Here is a 16,013-nt window from a genome sequence, read left to right on the forward strand (position 1 = left end):
CAGGTCTGGGCTAGCTTCCCATATGTAAAACAGCCAGGTCATAAGGAACGAGTTGGGCTCCACCTTTGAAAAGGGAAGTTTCTCAATTTCTGTGGGTCTGAGGGGGATGACCCAGGAGGTGAAGGAGTATGACACCGTGAGGAAATGGGGGACATTAGGGAAGAACAAGAGAGAGAGCTGGCTTGCGGGAGAAGAGTGAGACTTGTTTTGGGTGCTCCCAGAGGGTAGTTGAGGACCTGTGGGTAGCAGGCACCAGGAAGCAGATCTGACCTACATATCAGGAAAAATGTCGCCACGCTGTGAATTGACTTTGAGAGTGAGTGACTGAGTTCCTTGTCCCTGAGGACGTGTGCTGGGTGGGCCTCTACTATTCTGTAAGTCTGACTGAAAAATGAATTCAGTTTCACCATCCCTCCCAAAAGGTGGAGGCAGATCCACTTTGCTGGGGCCTAGGAGCCCCTCTCAGATCTTTCTGGAAGGTCCCAGAGAGGCAGAACCATGGAGAGGAAGGACACTGTTCACACATGTCTAGAACACATAGCAGTTACTCCCTGACCAAATGACAAAATCTGTTGGCCTTTTTAGGTTCTGGGGCAACAAGGTGGGTGACGAAGGGGCCCAGGCCTTGGCTGAAGCCTTGGGTGATCACCAGAGCTTGAGGTGGCTCAGGTAAGCTTTGGGGTCTGCATGGTCACAGGGAGCCAGAATGAGGAAGGGAGGGGCCTGGGCCAGTTTTGAGGGTCCTTCATTTGATTGAACTTTGTTCTTAGCCCCCTGTGTTAGGCAGTGGGATGCGAAGAAAAGACCCTTGGGTTTGGAGTCAGGACACTTGAGTCTTTCTGGGTGACTTTGGAGGTGTTCCTTCTCCCCTTAAGGGTCTTGATTCCCTATCTGTTAATTGAAGGTTTGGGGCTGAATCAGATATATTTAAAAATTTCTTTTTAGGTTTATTTTGAGAGAGAGAGAGAGAGAGAGAGAGAGAGAGTGTGTGCATACACGTGCGCATGAGCAGGGGAAGGGGAGAGAGGGAGGGAGGGAGAATTCCGAGCAGGCTGCACGCTTACACAGCGCAGAGCCCCCCATCACAGGGCTTGAACCCACGAACTGTGAGATCGTGACCTGAGCCGAAATCAAGTCTGATGTCCCAATGACTGAGCCACCAAGGCGCCCCTGGATCAGATATATTTTATCTCCAGGACCAACTGCAGTCCATGAGTAATGGCTACCCAGGACATCACGTTGGAAAGAGTTCTAAGGCTGCTTCTTAGCTTAATGAAAATGAGCACTGTAGTCAGTTGGTAATGTCTGAACAAAGCAGACCAGGATGTGGGGCTGTGTGCGTCGTGCATTTTGCCCTTCCCGGGTTACCTTCTCTCTGAGGTCCCTCCCTGCTCTGATGTGTTTTTGTTCCTTGATTCCGTCCAGCCTGGTGGGAAACAACATCGGCAGTGTGGGGGCTCAAGCCTTAGCCTTAATGTTGGAAAAGAACGTGACACTGGAAGAACTCTGGTGAGTTGAGGGGTTCGATGCTTTGAGGAGACCTCATTCATTCCCTGGCCTCCTCCATGGAAGTGGGTAAAACAGAGGTGGATAACCGAGTGTTTGGGCTGTTGGGTTTGTCCTTCTATGTGCTGGGTGCGTGAAGCTGAGAGAGCCTGGCACGTAGGTGCTAATTCTTTTAATGGAATTATATTTCCCGGTTTGTCGGCTTGTATACTGCCTCCGTGTGGCCTCATGGTTGAGGCCCGAGACTCTGGAGTCAAGCAGACTGAGCTTCAAGGCCTGCTGTGATCTCAGGCAAGTTAAATAATAAGCTCTGAATCCCAGGTTTCTTACCTGGAAAATGAGGGGCTGACTGCTTCCAACTGTGAAGCGTATATGGTTATATGCATAAAGTCTTTTTTAAACACAGGTGTTCCTTTCCCAGGTTGTATTTTATTTTTAAAAAATGTTTATTTTTGAGAGAGAGAGCGCGTGCGCGGGAGAGGGGCAGAGGGAGGGAGACAGAGGCTCGGGAGCGGGCTGTGCACAGTGCAGAGCCCGACGTGGGGCGTGAACTCACAAACCTCGAGATCGTGCCTTGAGCCAAAGTCAGAAGCTTAACCAAATGAGCCACCGAGGCACCCCACGTTTTGTGGATTCTAAGGGAGGCTGAGTGCCTAAGAACGCGGGAGAAGCAGAGTAAAGGTCTCCCTGGAAGGTGGAGTGGGGTTTGGGGCAAGTTAAAACGTGAGCCATAAACTGTGCTCACACTGTTGACCTGAAGCTGATTCTAAGTCTCCCGTCCTTTAGATGCCACTAGCCTGGACTTCTTATGACATGTTCTGGGCAGTTCCCAATTCTATCAGGGAGATAAATATGCTGATTTCTCCAGGAAGCAGAAGGCCTTTGAAACCCATGATCACCGTCACAAAGTGGATATTGTGGTGGGATAGCTCTGCCGGTGTCCCATTGATTATATCCTGATTGGACTTTGCCACTTGGAAATTCTTGTTAGAGGCATGCCTCGCCATTGAGTGTATCAGTTATGACTACACTAGGCTGCAAGTGAGGGAAGAACTCTAGGTACAGTGGCTCAAACCAGTAAAGGGTTTCTTTATTCCGTGTCCAACCGGTCTGGAGGTAGGTGGCGGAGGGCTGGTGTAATGGCTCCATGAGGCCAGCAGGGGGCCCCAGTCGGTGGCTTCGCCTGAAGCCGTGGTTGGTTGCCTCGTGGTCAGCAGGTGGCTGCTATACCTGCGACACTGCTTCCGTGTCCCCAGATTCAGTCTGTGTATCCAGGAAGGGCAGGAGGCCCAGGCCACCTCTCCCTTTTATTTTATTTTTACTTTTGTTGTTGTTTTTATTTTTAAAGTTTATTTTGAGAGAGAGAGAACACAAGCAGGGGAGGGGCGGGGAGAGCGGGAGAGAGAGAATCCCAAGCAGGCTTCGCACTGTCAGCACACAGCCCGACGCAGGGCTCAAACCCAAGAACCGTGACATCATGACCCGAGCTGAAACCAAGAGTCGGATGCTTCACCGACTGAGTCACCCAGGTGCCCCAAGCTCTCCATTTTAAAGAGAATTTCCCGGAGCCCCATCTGTCAACCTCCCCTTATGTGTTCATGGCCGTGTGGATGTCACTGGCTGTAGTGGAGAGTCAAAATGTAGTTTTTTCACCAAGCGCATACACATGGTTGCCCAAACCGAAGGAGGCTTCCATTATTAAGAAAGGGAAAAGGATATTAGATCACTGGGGCAGGAGGGTACCTTTTATATAGAGGAGCCCTGGGGTGAATTCTCTCCCAGAGACGTCCCTGGAGTTGAAAACCCTCATACTCTTACTATATCTTTTCTTACTTCATCTGCTAAATATAGATTTTCAGATGTCGGATTTTCTTTTTTTCAAAGTTTTTTTCTTTTAATGTTTTTACTTCTTTATTATTTTTTTTGAGACAGAGACAGAGTATGAGCAGGGGAGGGGCGGAGAGAGAGGGAGACACAGAATCCGAAGCAGGCTCCAGGCTCTGAGCCGTCAGCACAGAGCCTGACGCGGGGCTCGAACCCACGGACCGCGAGATCATGACCTGAGCCGAAGTCGGAGGCTTAACCGACTGAGCCACCCAGGCGCCCCAGATGTTGGATTTTCTAACTGGGGGGCAAGCAGGCTAATCCTTATCGACATCGTCTTCCGTAACAAATGTTACCATATGAACGGGATTTTCTCTCTTTTTCTTGCCAGCCTGGAGGAGAACCATCTCCAGGATGAAGGTGTGTGTTCTCTGGCCAAGGGACTTCAGAGGAATTCAAGTTTGAAAGTCCTAAAGTAAGGAACCTGTAAGGAGCCGGGATGATAATGACAGGCCTTATAGGGGGCAGCGGCGGGGGAGGGAGGAGGGCAAGGGGTGGATATGGGCAGCTTCCCGCCTCTCTAACTCATGCAAAGGTGGCCTGGAGGAAGACGGCTGGTAGAGTCAGGGTTCCCCCAAACACAGACCGGGATCCCAGGGCAAGTTGTTTACTTGGGAAGTGGTTCCAGCAAACCCTGGTGAGGGGTCAGGGAAATGAAGCAGGGGAGGGATGGGAACCCATGGCAAGTGGTCACCAAGCCTGTTATGGCCCTGGTTGTCCCCGAGGGCAACCGCCTCAGACTTGCTGTGGGGCTCCAGGAGCCCCTACCCAACAGAGAAGCGAGGCAGCAGGGGTATTTATCTGCCAACTGCCTGTCCTTCATTTGCGTGCTTGTGGGGATGTTAATTTTCCGGCACTTCCGGCTTGCCCTGCGCGAGGACCCTCCTGGGGTCAGGAGCAAGGCCTCAGGCAGAGAGGGGAGGTCTTCCCAGCAGGCAGCCCTCAGAGTTAGAGGTGAAAGCTGAGGGCGTTTGGGTGGGTTGCCGACAGCATCCCTCTCGCGGGGCCATCTTTGGCTCAGGCGGGAGACCTGTTCTAACGGTCATCGCTAGTGGTTTCTCTTGGGTTATGCAGGCAGGCATGCTTGCATTTGTTCATGTGTGCATTCATTCATTTCGTTGTTGTGCATTCATGCATACATTCACCCACTTATGTATCGATGCAAGAAATATTTCTGGAGCACCTGCTGTGCCAAGTGCTGTTGGAGGCTAGAGGATAGAGTGGTGGAAAGAACAGAGCAGGCCTCGGCCCCCTTAGCTCTTGGATTCTAATGGGAGAGGCATATAATGAACAAGCAGGCCAGTATACAACATTGTATATAATAAAGGCTCTAAAGAGTATTCAAGAGGAGATGTGCCAGGGAGTGGCTGGAGAGGGCAGGGTGGCAGCTGCCTGGGGAGAGCCTCTCTGAGAAGGTGGCATTGGAGCTGAAACCTGGATAATGAGGAAGGTTACTGTTCTTGCAGTGCTGAGGTCTCAGGAATGCACATTCCAAGAAGACCAAACAGCAAGCGCAAAGGCCCTGTGGCAGAAACAAGCTCGGTTGTTTTGAGAACAGAGGGCAGGGCCAGCGTGGTTGGACTGTAGGGGAAGGTACAGGGGGGAAGAGGCAGGGTGAGGGGGCCACGTAGGTCTCAGAGCCATGGGGAGCATTTAGGGCTTTATTCTAGGGGCAATGAGAAACCTTTGGAGGAGTTTAATTAGGACAGTAACATCTGATTTACATCATAACAAGATCGTGCCGGCTGCTCTGTGCGGAACAGATGGAAGACGGGTCAGGGGGAATTAAGGTCCTGCTGTCTTCCAGGTGGGAGATGGAGGGGGCCTGGATCAGGCCGATGGCAGTGGAGAAGGCGGGTGAAAGCGAGCAGGCAGTGGTGGAGGTCCTGCGGAGCATCCAGGACCTGGAGGGCTGGACAGTGGCAGTGGTGGGTGGCTGGAGGCGATGGGGATCACTGGTGGCGGGCTCGGCGGGCAGGCTCCCACTCCGCGTGGACAGGGAGAGTGGATGCGAGCAGGAGCCCAGCTCGCGATCATCACGACCTTGTGCCGGCGCTCTCCGAGGCTGGTGCCGCGCTGCCGGGGGGCGCCAGAGGTCTCACTGGAGAGGGACGTCCGGGCATCATCAGATGGCTCCTTGTGCTACAGGACGGGGTGGCATCCGCCCTGGCAAATGTGGCCCGTGGAAAACACTCGCCTTCAGAGGCAGGCAGACAGCTGCCTCCGGGAGAGTGTGTGCTTCGCTGCCAGCCCGCCATCCACTCTGGCAACACTTGTTTGTGTTGCTTTGCAGGGGCGAGCAAGTTGCCAAACGTTTGGGGGAAACACTTCCACTCGTCACTTGGGTGAAACCGGGCTGGGAGGCCCCGGTGATGCCTGGGTGGTCTAAGCTGGGACGCCAGGCTTTGCGCGGTACCTGGTTTCGCATTAACCGGGTGTGGCTGTGGCACATTTGTCCCCCCTCGTTGTCATGCATTTACCCCAGCCAACCCCAGGGGCTGCAGGGGTTTGTCCCACGCTGCCTCGGCGAGTCTTATAGTTAAGTGCCACCGATCTACATCATCCCTCACTGTTTCCCCATAAAAAGCGAGCTTCTTATGTATCTTTTTAAAAAAAGCTAGCATCCTTCTTTTTCTGGGCATAGTGACTGCCAAATGCTGCTTCAGTGTGTGGGCTCAGGCACCTGACAGCCTAGGTTTGGACCCCAGTTCCACCGTTACCCGCCGTTTCTCCTTGGCTTTGGGCTCCTGTAGCCTTGGGTGTAAACAGGGGTACGAGGCGGACCCCCTCTCGGGGCCATGAGCATTACTGGCGTGATGGAGGTGTTGAGCAGGCTCATGGTAAGAGCCCAGCAGATACTGGCCGTTGTTATCACTGGCACTGCCTTAGGGTCAGCTTCCCGGATGTTCCTTACTCCGTGGAGGTGGCAGACAGGTGGTGATGTCTCGAAGGCCAAGCTGTGAGCAAAAGAGCAGCATGGGGCGGTGGCTCTTTCCCTGCTGTCCCTGACGGTGTGAGTTCTCCCCTCTCAATTTCCAACCTTGTATTTTCTCGATTCCACGCCCCTCCCCTGCCCACCGCCATACGAAAATATTACTGTTCGTTGATTATTTCCTATCAGTTGGGTATGGTGCCAACTGCACTACAGAATATGCCATTCTTTTCATTCTTATGTTTCATGAGGCAGGTGCTCTTTTAGGTCTGCCTTTACAGATGAGGAAATTGGGACTGATTTGCCCGAGATTAAAAAGGAAGTGGTGTAAGCTGGATTGGGACCCAGGAAGTAAAATGTACATACTTAAAAAAAAATTTTTTTTTAATGCTTATTTATTCTTGAGAGAGAAGGGGGGGGGGTGGGCAGAGAGAGAGGGAGGCACAGAATCCAAAGCAGGCTCCAGGCTCTGAGCTGTCAGCACAGAGCCCGATGCGAGCCTTGAACTCCCGAACCGTGAGATCGTGACCTGAGTTGAAGTCGGACGCCTAACCAACTGAGCCACCCAGGTGCCCCTAAAATGCACATAATTAACCACCATGCGATATCGCCTTCGTAAGGGAGTAGCTGCTTCATTACACAAACACATCTGGTGAACAGAGGAGAGAGGGGTGCCTTTCTCTTTAGGCACTGAGGCTCATTGGGAATCGCAGACAAGAGAGGGACATGTCGAGGGGGCCAACTCCCAAAGCCTCTTTTCATTGGACAGGCCCGAGAGGAGAACCAGCATTCTTGAAGCTCACCTTTCTGTCTTCCTCTCCAGGCTGTCCAACAACCACATCACCTACCTTGGAGCTGAAGTCCTTCTGCAGGCCCTGGAAAGGAATGATACCATCCTGGAAGTCTGGTAAGGCCCCCTCGGTGGGCCTCGTTATGTCTCTGAGCCTCACTTGTCCAATCTGTAAAATGGGGCCCAGAGGGAGGGGGACTGGGTAATTTTTCCTCCTGGCTCTGACGTTCAGTGGCATTCTGTCTACAGTGGATCTGATTTCTCTCTTGGAAAGCTGTTTTCACGTCTCCAAGCATGGACCAAGTCATTCATTTTTAAATCCCGGGTATTCAGAAAGGTCTTAGTTACAGGTAATAGTGTAGGAGGATGAAGAATGAAACACACACAAGAACTCAGGGGCCTTACACCTGCCTTCCCAGGTCGAGGATGTTATATCAGAGCCTCTGGGTGGAGGCTACATTGGCGGTGGGGGGTGGGTACTGTTGCCTAGTGTTTCCAGACCTTTATAATTAAAAGCCACATTCCTTCATGTTTTGTAAAAAGCATAGAGTCACAACTACAGAGATTTATCCTCCTTCTTTCCAGGGACATATTTATATTTATAACTCATATAATAAGTACAAAAGCTTCCCCTGACTTTACACGTCATGAGTGAATGTCACTATATGTGTTTCAGGCACTGGTCTAGAAGCCAATTTTTATCTATCTCTCTATCTCTCTATCTCTCTATCTCTCTATCTATCTATCTATCTATCTATCTATTGCATAAGCAGGGGAGGGGCAGAGTAAGAGGGAGAGAAAGAATCCCAAGCAGGCTCTGCTCTGTCAGTGCACAGTCCCATGCAGGGCTCGATCTCATGAACCATGAGATCATAACTTGAGCCAAAATCAAGAGTTGGTGCCCTGAAGCCAATTCCAGGTGCCCTGAAGCCAGTCTTTTAAAACTAGCAGATCCCCCCATGAAAATCTATATTTCCAAGTTTTCTACCAAAACTTCCCTCTCTGCGCCCCCCACACAAAATGCCAGGAAGTAAGCAGAGTAGAGAAGGGCTGATTGCACTCTCTGTCAGCTGGGCGGATGGGCTCAGGCTGACTGCACCCCCCGCCCCAAGCCTGCTGTTTTGGACCAGGCCCCCTGTCTCACCCCTGCAAACTTGTGGCCCCTGATTTACATACGCAGACTGACTGGTTACGCCCTCAAAAATCATATCAAGGCAGCAGCACTAATACATATCCAATGATGAGGTTTAAAATAAAGATGTCTAGGAATCTGTCCTGTGATGAAGAGCTTTTCCTTTCTGTATGGTTGTGTAATCCCTATAGGCAGTGAGATCCTCAGGCCCCTGGCAGAGTGTGAGTTTTTGTTTTAAACCCTTACACGGTCAGAGGAAATGTCACATTCTGTGTCCGGGAGGAGGAGGCCAGCATCAGGTTGATATTTTAAGGGTTCTGATGTTATTTGCTGCCCGTTGGCAGGACTTGGGAGGGTATCAGGGCTTGCTCATTGCATTCTTGACAGATTCTGCTGTTGCCTTAAAAAGAATCGCCTGCCTTGGGGAGTCAGGGCTGGCTGGGTCCGGTGTGGATTCTCTCTGCAGAGTCACGGAGGCTTGCTTTGTCACACACAGTGACTCATGAGCTGCCCTGGTGGACAGAGGCTAACACCAGCACAGGAGGGCTGCAGCAGGGCCTTGGGTCCAGGCCGTTCAGGCGCAGGTTTGGAAAGGAGCAGCCTCCAGTTAAAAGTACCGCTCTGGCTCAGCGTTCGCCCAGACCTCTCTTTGCTTTATCCCCTTTAGGCTCCGAGGCAACACTCTCTCTCCAGAGGAGACTGAGAGGCTCAGCCAGAGGGACACCAGACTCTTGCTTTGAAGCCTGGAGGCCAACGTTCATCTCAGTTTGTTTGTGAACAGACCGTGGGTTTGGATCCCAGAAGCTGGATTCCATCTGGCAGCAGTCCATTCACCCAGAGCCGAGTCCTGCCCGGGACAAGCACAATAGGTCACCTTTGTTCTGGCAGAAGAAGGAGCAACCGTGCCCTTTAGAGTAACTCTTCTGCAGCCTGTTTTGCATCCCGTTCTTCCCAAGAGTCGATCTGTGGAACGTAGAAGAGGAGCAGCTCCCCGCCGCCTCTGGCTGATCCGACGTGGGTCAGTGGGGCCCATGGAGGTTACTGCGCGCCTGGTGCTGTAGAGACCTGGACCCACAGGAGCGGCCCCCCTTCCCACCTGCCTCACAGTGAGGAGGGGGGATTCAGGGAGCAGCTTTCTGCCATGTTTTAACTCACGGGTTGTCGCCCATCCAGAAGTTCCCCACATCTGGTCCCTCCCCCCATCCTGGATCCCTGCACGTGGCACTTCCTCTGAGGGTAAAGTTTCAGAATACAGTTGTTCTCAGCTTTGGTATTTATAGCCTCCCCCCCGCCCCCCCACAAGCCCAGGGTGGGAAGGGCTGCAATTCACCTGCTCTCCTTCCTGATACTTAACACATGATCGAAAGGGGACACATGACAGCCGTTCGTTCCCTAAGATGGGCTAGGTTTTCCAAAAAATAAGACGACACTACGGCAAATATCACACGCACAATTTTTTTTTTTTTTTTTTTTTCAGCGAAGTCAATTACTCTTCAGTTAAGCCTTTGGAAACAACTCCCCACCCAAATGCAGCTTTTTAGAATCAGAATTTTGAATAGTCCCACCAGGTCTCTGGTTGATGCCTGTGAGTTATGACAGCAGACCCCCGACATGGTTCAGTGTTACGTGATACAGAGTTATGGATCAAAAGTTTACAGGGGCGAAATCCAAGACTTTTCCTTATAAGGCAGATGTTTTTCTGGATTTTTCAAAATGATGCATTGTTGAAGCCTCCTTAAACCATCAGGTGCGGTCCAAGTGTTATTACTTAAACGTTACTTTTTGTGCAAACTGGTTACTATTTATAAACCACTTGGTTTGATTCTCTCAAGTTTGTTTTTGTAAAAAACACGACCATGAATTTTATGCTGTAAATAGTCACAGGGAAGGAGAACTGTTGAGTCCTCAAAGCTGTGGGGGTCTCAATAGATGGTGACCAGAATGTTTAAAAGATATTCGTGAATGTTGTCAAATATTAAAGCACAATTTTATACTTGGAGGGGCAAAAATGATGTTTTGACTAGATAATTTATTGTTTAGGGCAAAAACAATTCATAGAAATAGGCTTGCAATCAAAGCCCTTTGGGCTTTGGTTTACAAAGGTCTGACCAGCGTGAAGTTTTTTTTTTTTTAATTTTTATTTTTTTTACATTTATTCATTTTTGAGAGAGAGAGAGAGAGAGAGAGACAGAGCACAAGCAGGGGAGGGGCAGAGGGAGACCCAGAGTCTGAAGCAGGCTCCAGGCTCTGAGCTGTCAGCACAGAGCCTAACACAGGGCTCCAACTCAAAAACCGCGAGATCATGACCTGAGCCGAAGTCGGACGCTTAACCGACTGAGCCACCCAGGCTCCCCACCCAGTGTGAAGTTTTAAGCTGTGTTGGCGCCTCCTGGTGCCCCTTGTGGCTGAAAGGCAAATGTGAGGAGGCCCCTGGGCCTCCCTTGATTCTCTCCCAGTAGCTCCAGGAGTCTTTACCAGGAAAAGGATGGAGAAGGTTCGGGAACAGCTCTCCTCAGCAAGCAGCCTCCTTGTTGAAATCCTCCTCAGCGGCATTTAATGAACAAGGGCTCAGGTGCTTCCTCACCGAAGTGACATCCGCCTCCTTGAAATGTTTTGTGTGGGCCTGGCTCGCGAAATGCTGCGGCCTCTCCGTGGGCTCCTGTCTGTGAGCGTGCTCGTGGGCTCTCCGTTGGTGGCGTTAGGTTCTGTCCAGACCACTGTTCTGATACAGAAGATCAGGAGGGGAGTGGACACCGATGGGCCTGCTTTCTCTGAGGCGTAAACACGGCAATGCATTTGTGTGGCGGCGTCTTGGATTGGAAAAATCGGAAAATTTCATTTTCCTTAAACCCCTTCGGCGATTATTTACCAGCCAGATACGTTAGGACAATCGGTGGATGAACAAAACACAGACGACCCTTGTCGTCAGGGCAGTTGGGTTGAGGGGGCAGGAGAGGTGGGCAGAAAACTAGTGAACTGGAAGTTATGTAAAAATAGAGCCCACTGTAGTAAGCGCTAGGAAGGAAGTAAAGGTTCAGGATGGGGGGGGGGGGACCTTCAGATTGGTCAGAGACGGAGAGGCTGGGACCCCAAGAATGAGAGGGGCTTATTCACAGAGAGCAAGTTGTCTGAAGACCCTGTCATGGGAAAGGACTCGGTGCGTGTAGTGGGCTGAATAATGGCCCCAAATACTTAGCTCCTAATTCCTTGAGCCTGTGAATATTGCCTTATGTGGCAAAAGGGACTGAATTTAAGTGATTATGATGAGGATCTTGGGTTGGGGAGATGGTCCTCGATTAGCTAGCTAGGCCCTAATCACGACCATGAGTGTCTTTGTAGGAGCGAGGCTGAGGGAGGCTTGACACAGGAGAAGGTGTGACCACTGAAGGAAGATGCTAGATTCCTGGCTTTGGAGGTGGAGGAAAGGGCCCCATGGGTCCAGGCGTGCGGCTCTGGAAGCTGGAAAAAGCCAGGGCACAGATTTTCCCCGAGAACGCTTTGGTTGCAGCCCATTTTGGAATCTGGCCTCCTGGCCTCCAGGACCGTAGGAGAATTAATTGGTGTCGTTTAAGCTACGAAGACTGTGGTGATTTGTCACAGCAGCCGCAGAAAACAAATATGGTATGTTGAGGGCAAGCTAAGAGGAGAGCATCACCACGTGGGTTTACGGAGGTAGGTAGGGTCAGGTCACGAAGGACCTAGTGGACCGTGGTCAAGGGTTTGGGTTTGATCTTGGAATAATAGCAAGCCAGAGGAGAGTTTTCCAGAAACATTCTAGGAGTCGATTCCCGAAGGTTTAAAATGGAATGGATGAGAGAAGAGGGAGAGGGAAGACTCAAGGCTGGCTCCTCGAATTTTGGCTGGGACACACCATCCTGGAGCTCAGGTGGGAAGACAGGTGGGAAACAAGTTTGGAAGCAGGAGGGACCTTGTTTTGGATTGTCACGTTTGGGACACCTAAGTGAAGTCAAGGGAAGACGTCAAGTTATGCCGTGAGTCTAAATTTCCAAAGTCTAGCAGATCCACCAAAAACATTCTAAGCCGGGGCAGGTAACTTGCGAACAAGTCCGCAGACTTCCAGAAATCGCTTTGCAGATTTCAGAAGTCACTTCTAGAATAGGAGCAGACAAGATCCCAGATTTGTGGCCAAGAATACCTAATTTTTATATGCAGAAAGAAAAAAAAGGGGGGGTACCAGAGCAAGAGAATTTTTTTTAAAGAGCTATAGTCTTTCATTATATTCAGCATCATCCTAGAAGGGGAAAAAAAATGTCAATCTGAGTGTTCCCCCCACCCCCCCCCCGCCGCCGCCGCCACCCCCCCCTCCCACCCCCAGCCGCCGCCCCACAATTGCGCCCAAACCAGATACTGGAATGAATACACCTCGCAGAAGTGTGGGAGGTGGAATCACATTCTAAGCAGGCTGAGTTGAGACTACATACAGCATCATTTCATTATTGTGCCAACACACCTTCACGCTTCCATCCCACCCAGGAGACCGGTGCAGCCCAGGGGTGACGCACACAGCAGTGGGGGGTGCACACTCTGGCAAGGCCCACACTCCAGGGAACGTAGGCTCGGGCCCTGGGGGGCAGGTTTTAGGTGAAGAGCAAGGTCACGAACGACATCGGGACCATCCTGAGCCATTCCCCTTGGAGAATGACATCGGGAGAGACTGCAGCTGTACAGGCTGACAATCCAAGATTTTTGGAGTCCCCAAGATTCCTTTTTCTTGCTCTAAATTTTTTAAATATTTTTTTAAGCTTATTTAATGTGAGAGAGAGAGAGAGAGAGAGAGAGAGAGAGAGAGAGAGAGAGAGAATCCCAAGCAGGTTCCATGCTGTCAGTGCAGAGCTTGATGGCAGGCTCGAACTCACAAACCATGAGATCAAGAGTCAGACGTTTAACTGACTGAGCCACCCAGGCGCCCCTTTTTGCTCTAAATTTAATCTCATGTATCATTGCTTCTGGAATAGTCCACAAACCCAATCTCCTAAGTATCACCCTTCCCTTATCAATCACCCTGAAAATCCCTGGTCTCCCTTTTTCACTTGGAACAATTTCTTTCTTGACATCTTCCGTTCCACATCCTCCTCCCCCTCTCCCGCTCTCCCCTGTGCCTTCTGGGAAACAAGGGCCTCCTTAGGGGCCCACCCTTGCCCGGATTACCTCACCAGGGGGATAGCCGGCCCCCCTGCTTCTGCCCTTGACTCATGGTGTGAGCCTGTTAAAAGGGAGGTTAGGTGAGCTATGCTCTGATCGAAATTCTCCAGAACTTCTCAATCTAATGCAGAGTGAAAGTCAAGGTCTCCTCCCGGCCCAGCCCACCCCTGTGTTTTCACTGGCCTCCCCTTTGCCACTCATACTCCCATTCGCTGCCCTCCAGCCACACAGCTTCTTGGCCGTTCCTTGACAATGCTAACTGCTTCCAGGAGGAAATGCCTATTTCCTCCTCCAGGAACACTCTTCCCTAGGCAGTGGCATGGCTGGCTTCCTCATTTATTGCAGGTCTTTGTTCAGGTGTCAGCTCATCAAGGGCGTCCTTCCTGAACAATCCACCCAAAATAGCAGTCCCCAACCACTCTCTTCTCCGCTGCCGTGCTTAATATTGGCTTCTCAGCACATACCGCCTGATGTACGTGTGTTTCTTCCTTTCCCTAGAATGCCAGCTCCATGAGAACAAGAGCCATGCTCACTGTAGAGTCCATGGAGTCTAGAATAGTACCTAGCGCATAGCAGATGTTCAAATACTTGTTAAATGAATGGAGAATCTACCTGCTTAAAGGAGGCAGAATATAGAAGTTGAGGAAGATTATCAAAACGAATCACCTTTTTCCTCTCACCATTAGTGTCTCCTCCCTAAGGGAGGAAGGTTTCCTGCATCATGGGATCATTTCTTGAAAAAAAAAACCAATTTTTTTAAGGTTTATTCATTTTTCAGAGACAGACAGAGCGTGAGCGGGGGAGGGGCAGAGAGCGAGGGAGACACAGAATCCAAAACAGGCTCCAGGTTCCGAGTTGTCAGCACAGAGCCCGATGAAGGACCTGAACTCATGGACGGCGAGATCATGACCTGAGCTGAAGCCGGACGCTTCACCGACTGAACCTACCCAGGCGCCCCATCATGGGATCATTTCTAATGTATTTACTGCCCCAAATAGGATTCTAGATGTAGCGCAAAGGCCCCAATGAAGAGCATGAGACCCCCTCTCTCTGTGGGTGTGTTTTTCAAATCACACAGAAATCATTTGTCATTGATAACAGCAAATAGCTCAAACAGGAGAACATGGGCTTATAGTTCAGCAGGATTAGGGTAAAGATGATTAATGTAATCCCTTTTATTTTATCAAAAAGAGCTTTTGGGTGACCAGGGTAAAAGCCCTCAGACAGAATGTTCCAGTGGCATCTGGAATTTCTCCTCGCTAAGAGATAAGCACATCCCCCGTGTGGTCGTCTCTCCACTCATCCATTGACTGGAATACCACGCTGGGCTATCGTGGAGAAAGCGCCCACACAATACCCTTGCCCGTAGGGGCACCTGCTCCAGTTAGCCCCATGGTTTAGAGCTTATTCTGCACGCCCCCGACTCACAGGAGTGGTGGGGGAATGGCTGGACGCTTGGGAGGCTGGGTGAACCACCGCAAGTTGCCATTTCCTGAGATGGGGGCACGGGAGGACTGCGGTAGGAGTGGAGGAGGGTCAGGAGCTCACCTTTGGCTGTGTGGGGTGGAGACGCTGAGTAGGCAGGAGGCTATAAAACACCGAATTTGGTGAGGCGGGAAGTAGGAGGGGGTCTGTGATAGCCATTTGGGGAGCACGGGGCAGGGGCTGAGAAATGACCACGACTAGGAGGTGTCACTCTAAGGCACAGGCCCCTACCAGGTGACCAGGTTTCCAGCCCCTGGGGGAGAGAGATCCATTTAATCCACCGGCCTTTTGCTGGTTTTCTGCTGTGTACAATGAGAGAGCTAAGCGGGACAGTTTAGAATCATCGTTAACTACTCTGTTAAAAGCTTTCAGCGGGATCCCACTGCTCTTAAGCTAAAGACCAGAACTTGGCCCTGGCTCACAAGGTCCTGCCTGAACGGCTCTGTCGTGCCCACATTTACTGTGCTCTGTCTCTTTCGGTTCCTTCCACATGTCACGCACAGTCCTGTTCCCGTTGCCTGAAGGGCTCCCTTCACCCTCATCCACTAGCCATGCTTACTACCTCATCTTACAGGTGACTTCCTCAAACGGGCCTCCCCTGAGTGCCCGACCACCTGGTATGTGTGCTCAGAACGGTTCTCCTTCCGGGGCTTACTCCAACCTGCACTTCCCCGCCGGATGGCAAGGGTGACATCTCTCTCGGACACTTTGCTTGCTACCTGCTCAGTACCGCAACCAGCAGTTGTGTGTATCCAGGCCAGGCTGAGTGGAACAGGCGGAGGTGGTGAATAGAGGAGGTCAAGCAGGGCCCGGAGCCATCTGCAAAGACCCTTGGAAGAGGGAGGACTTTGGTTGGGCCTTAAACAAAGGGAGGATTGGACAGCAGAGAGGACAGGCCGTTTCAGTCGGGGAATCTGTCTAAACAGACCTGGGAAGAGCCCTGACCTGAAATCAGGAGAATCAGGGTCTCAGCTCAACTCCTGGGTGACCTGGGACGGGTTATTTGCCCTCTCTGGACCCTAATCTCCTGTCTGTAAAATGAGAGGCTGGCTTATCAGGGACTGCAGATAATAGCATCATGACACTATTCCCCCATCTCATCCGCTGGCAGACATCTCTTT

At 51.1% G+C, this 16,013-nt stretch overlaps 1 protein-coding gene across 2 annotated transcripts in view; it reads left to right on the forward strand.

Moving 5' to 3' along the window:
• The window catches only part of NOD2 (nucleotide binding oligomerization domain containing 2), a 36,422-nt gene extending 26,179 nt beyond the window's left edge, over window positions 1–10,243 (forward strand). For both annotated transcript variants that reach the window (XM_058706354.1, XM_058706353.1), the window contains exons 8-12: window positions 586–669; window positions 1,426–1,509; window positions 3,722–3,805; window positions 7,146–7,229; window positions 8,912–10,243. In XM_058706354.1, the coding sequence (XP_058562337.1) occupies window positions 586–669; window positions 1,426–1,509; window positions 3,722–3,805; window positions 7,146–7,229; window positions 8,912–8,984 (409 nt within the window). In that variant the 3' untranslated portion in view covers window positions 8,985–10,243. The remainder of the gene's footprint in view (window positions 1–585; window positions 670–1,425; window positions 1,510–3,721; window positions 3,806–7,145; window positions 7,230–8,911) is intronic.
• The last annotated feature ends 5,770 nt before the right edge of the window (window positions 10,244–16,013 follow it).

Source organism: Neofelis nebulosa, chromosome 17 (genome assembly GCF_028018385.1).
Source record: "Neofelis nebulosa isolate mNeoNeb1 chromosome 17, mNeoNeb1.pri, whole genome shotgun sequence".
Taxonomy (NCBI): Eukaryota; Metazoa; Chordata; class Mammalia; order Carnivora; family Felidae; genus Neofelis; species Neofelis nebulosa.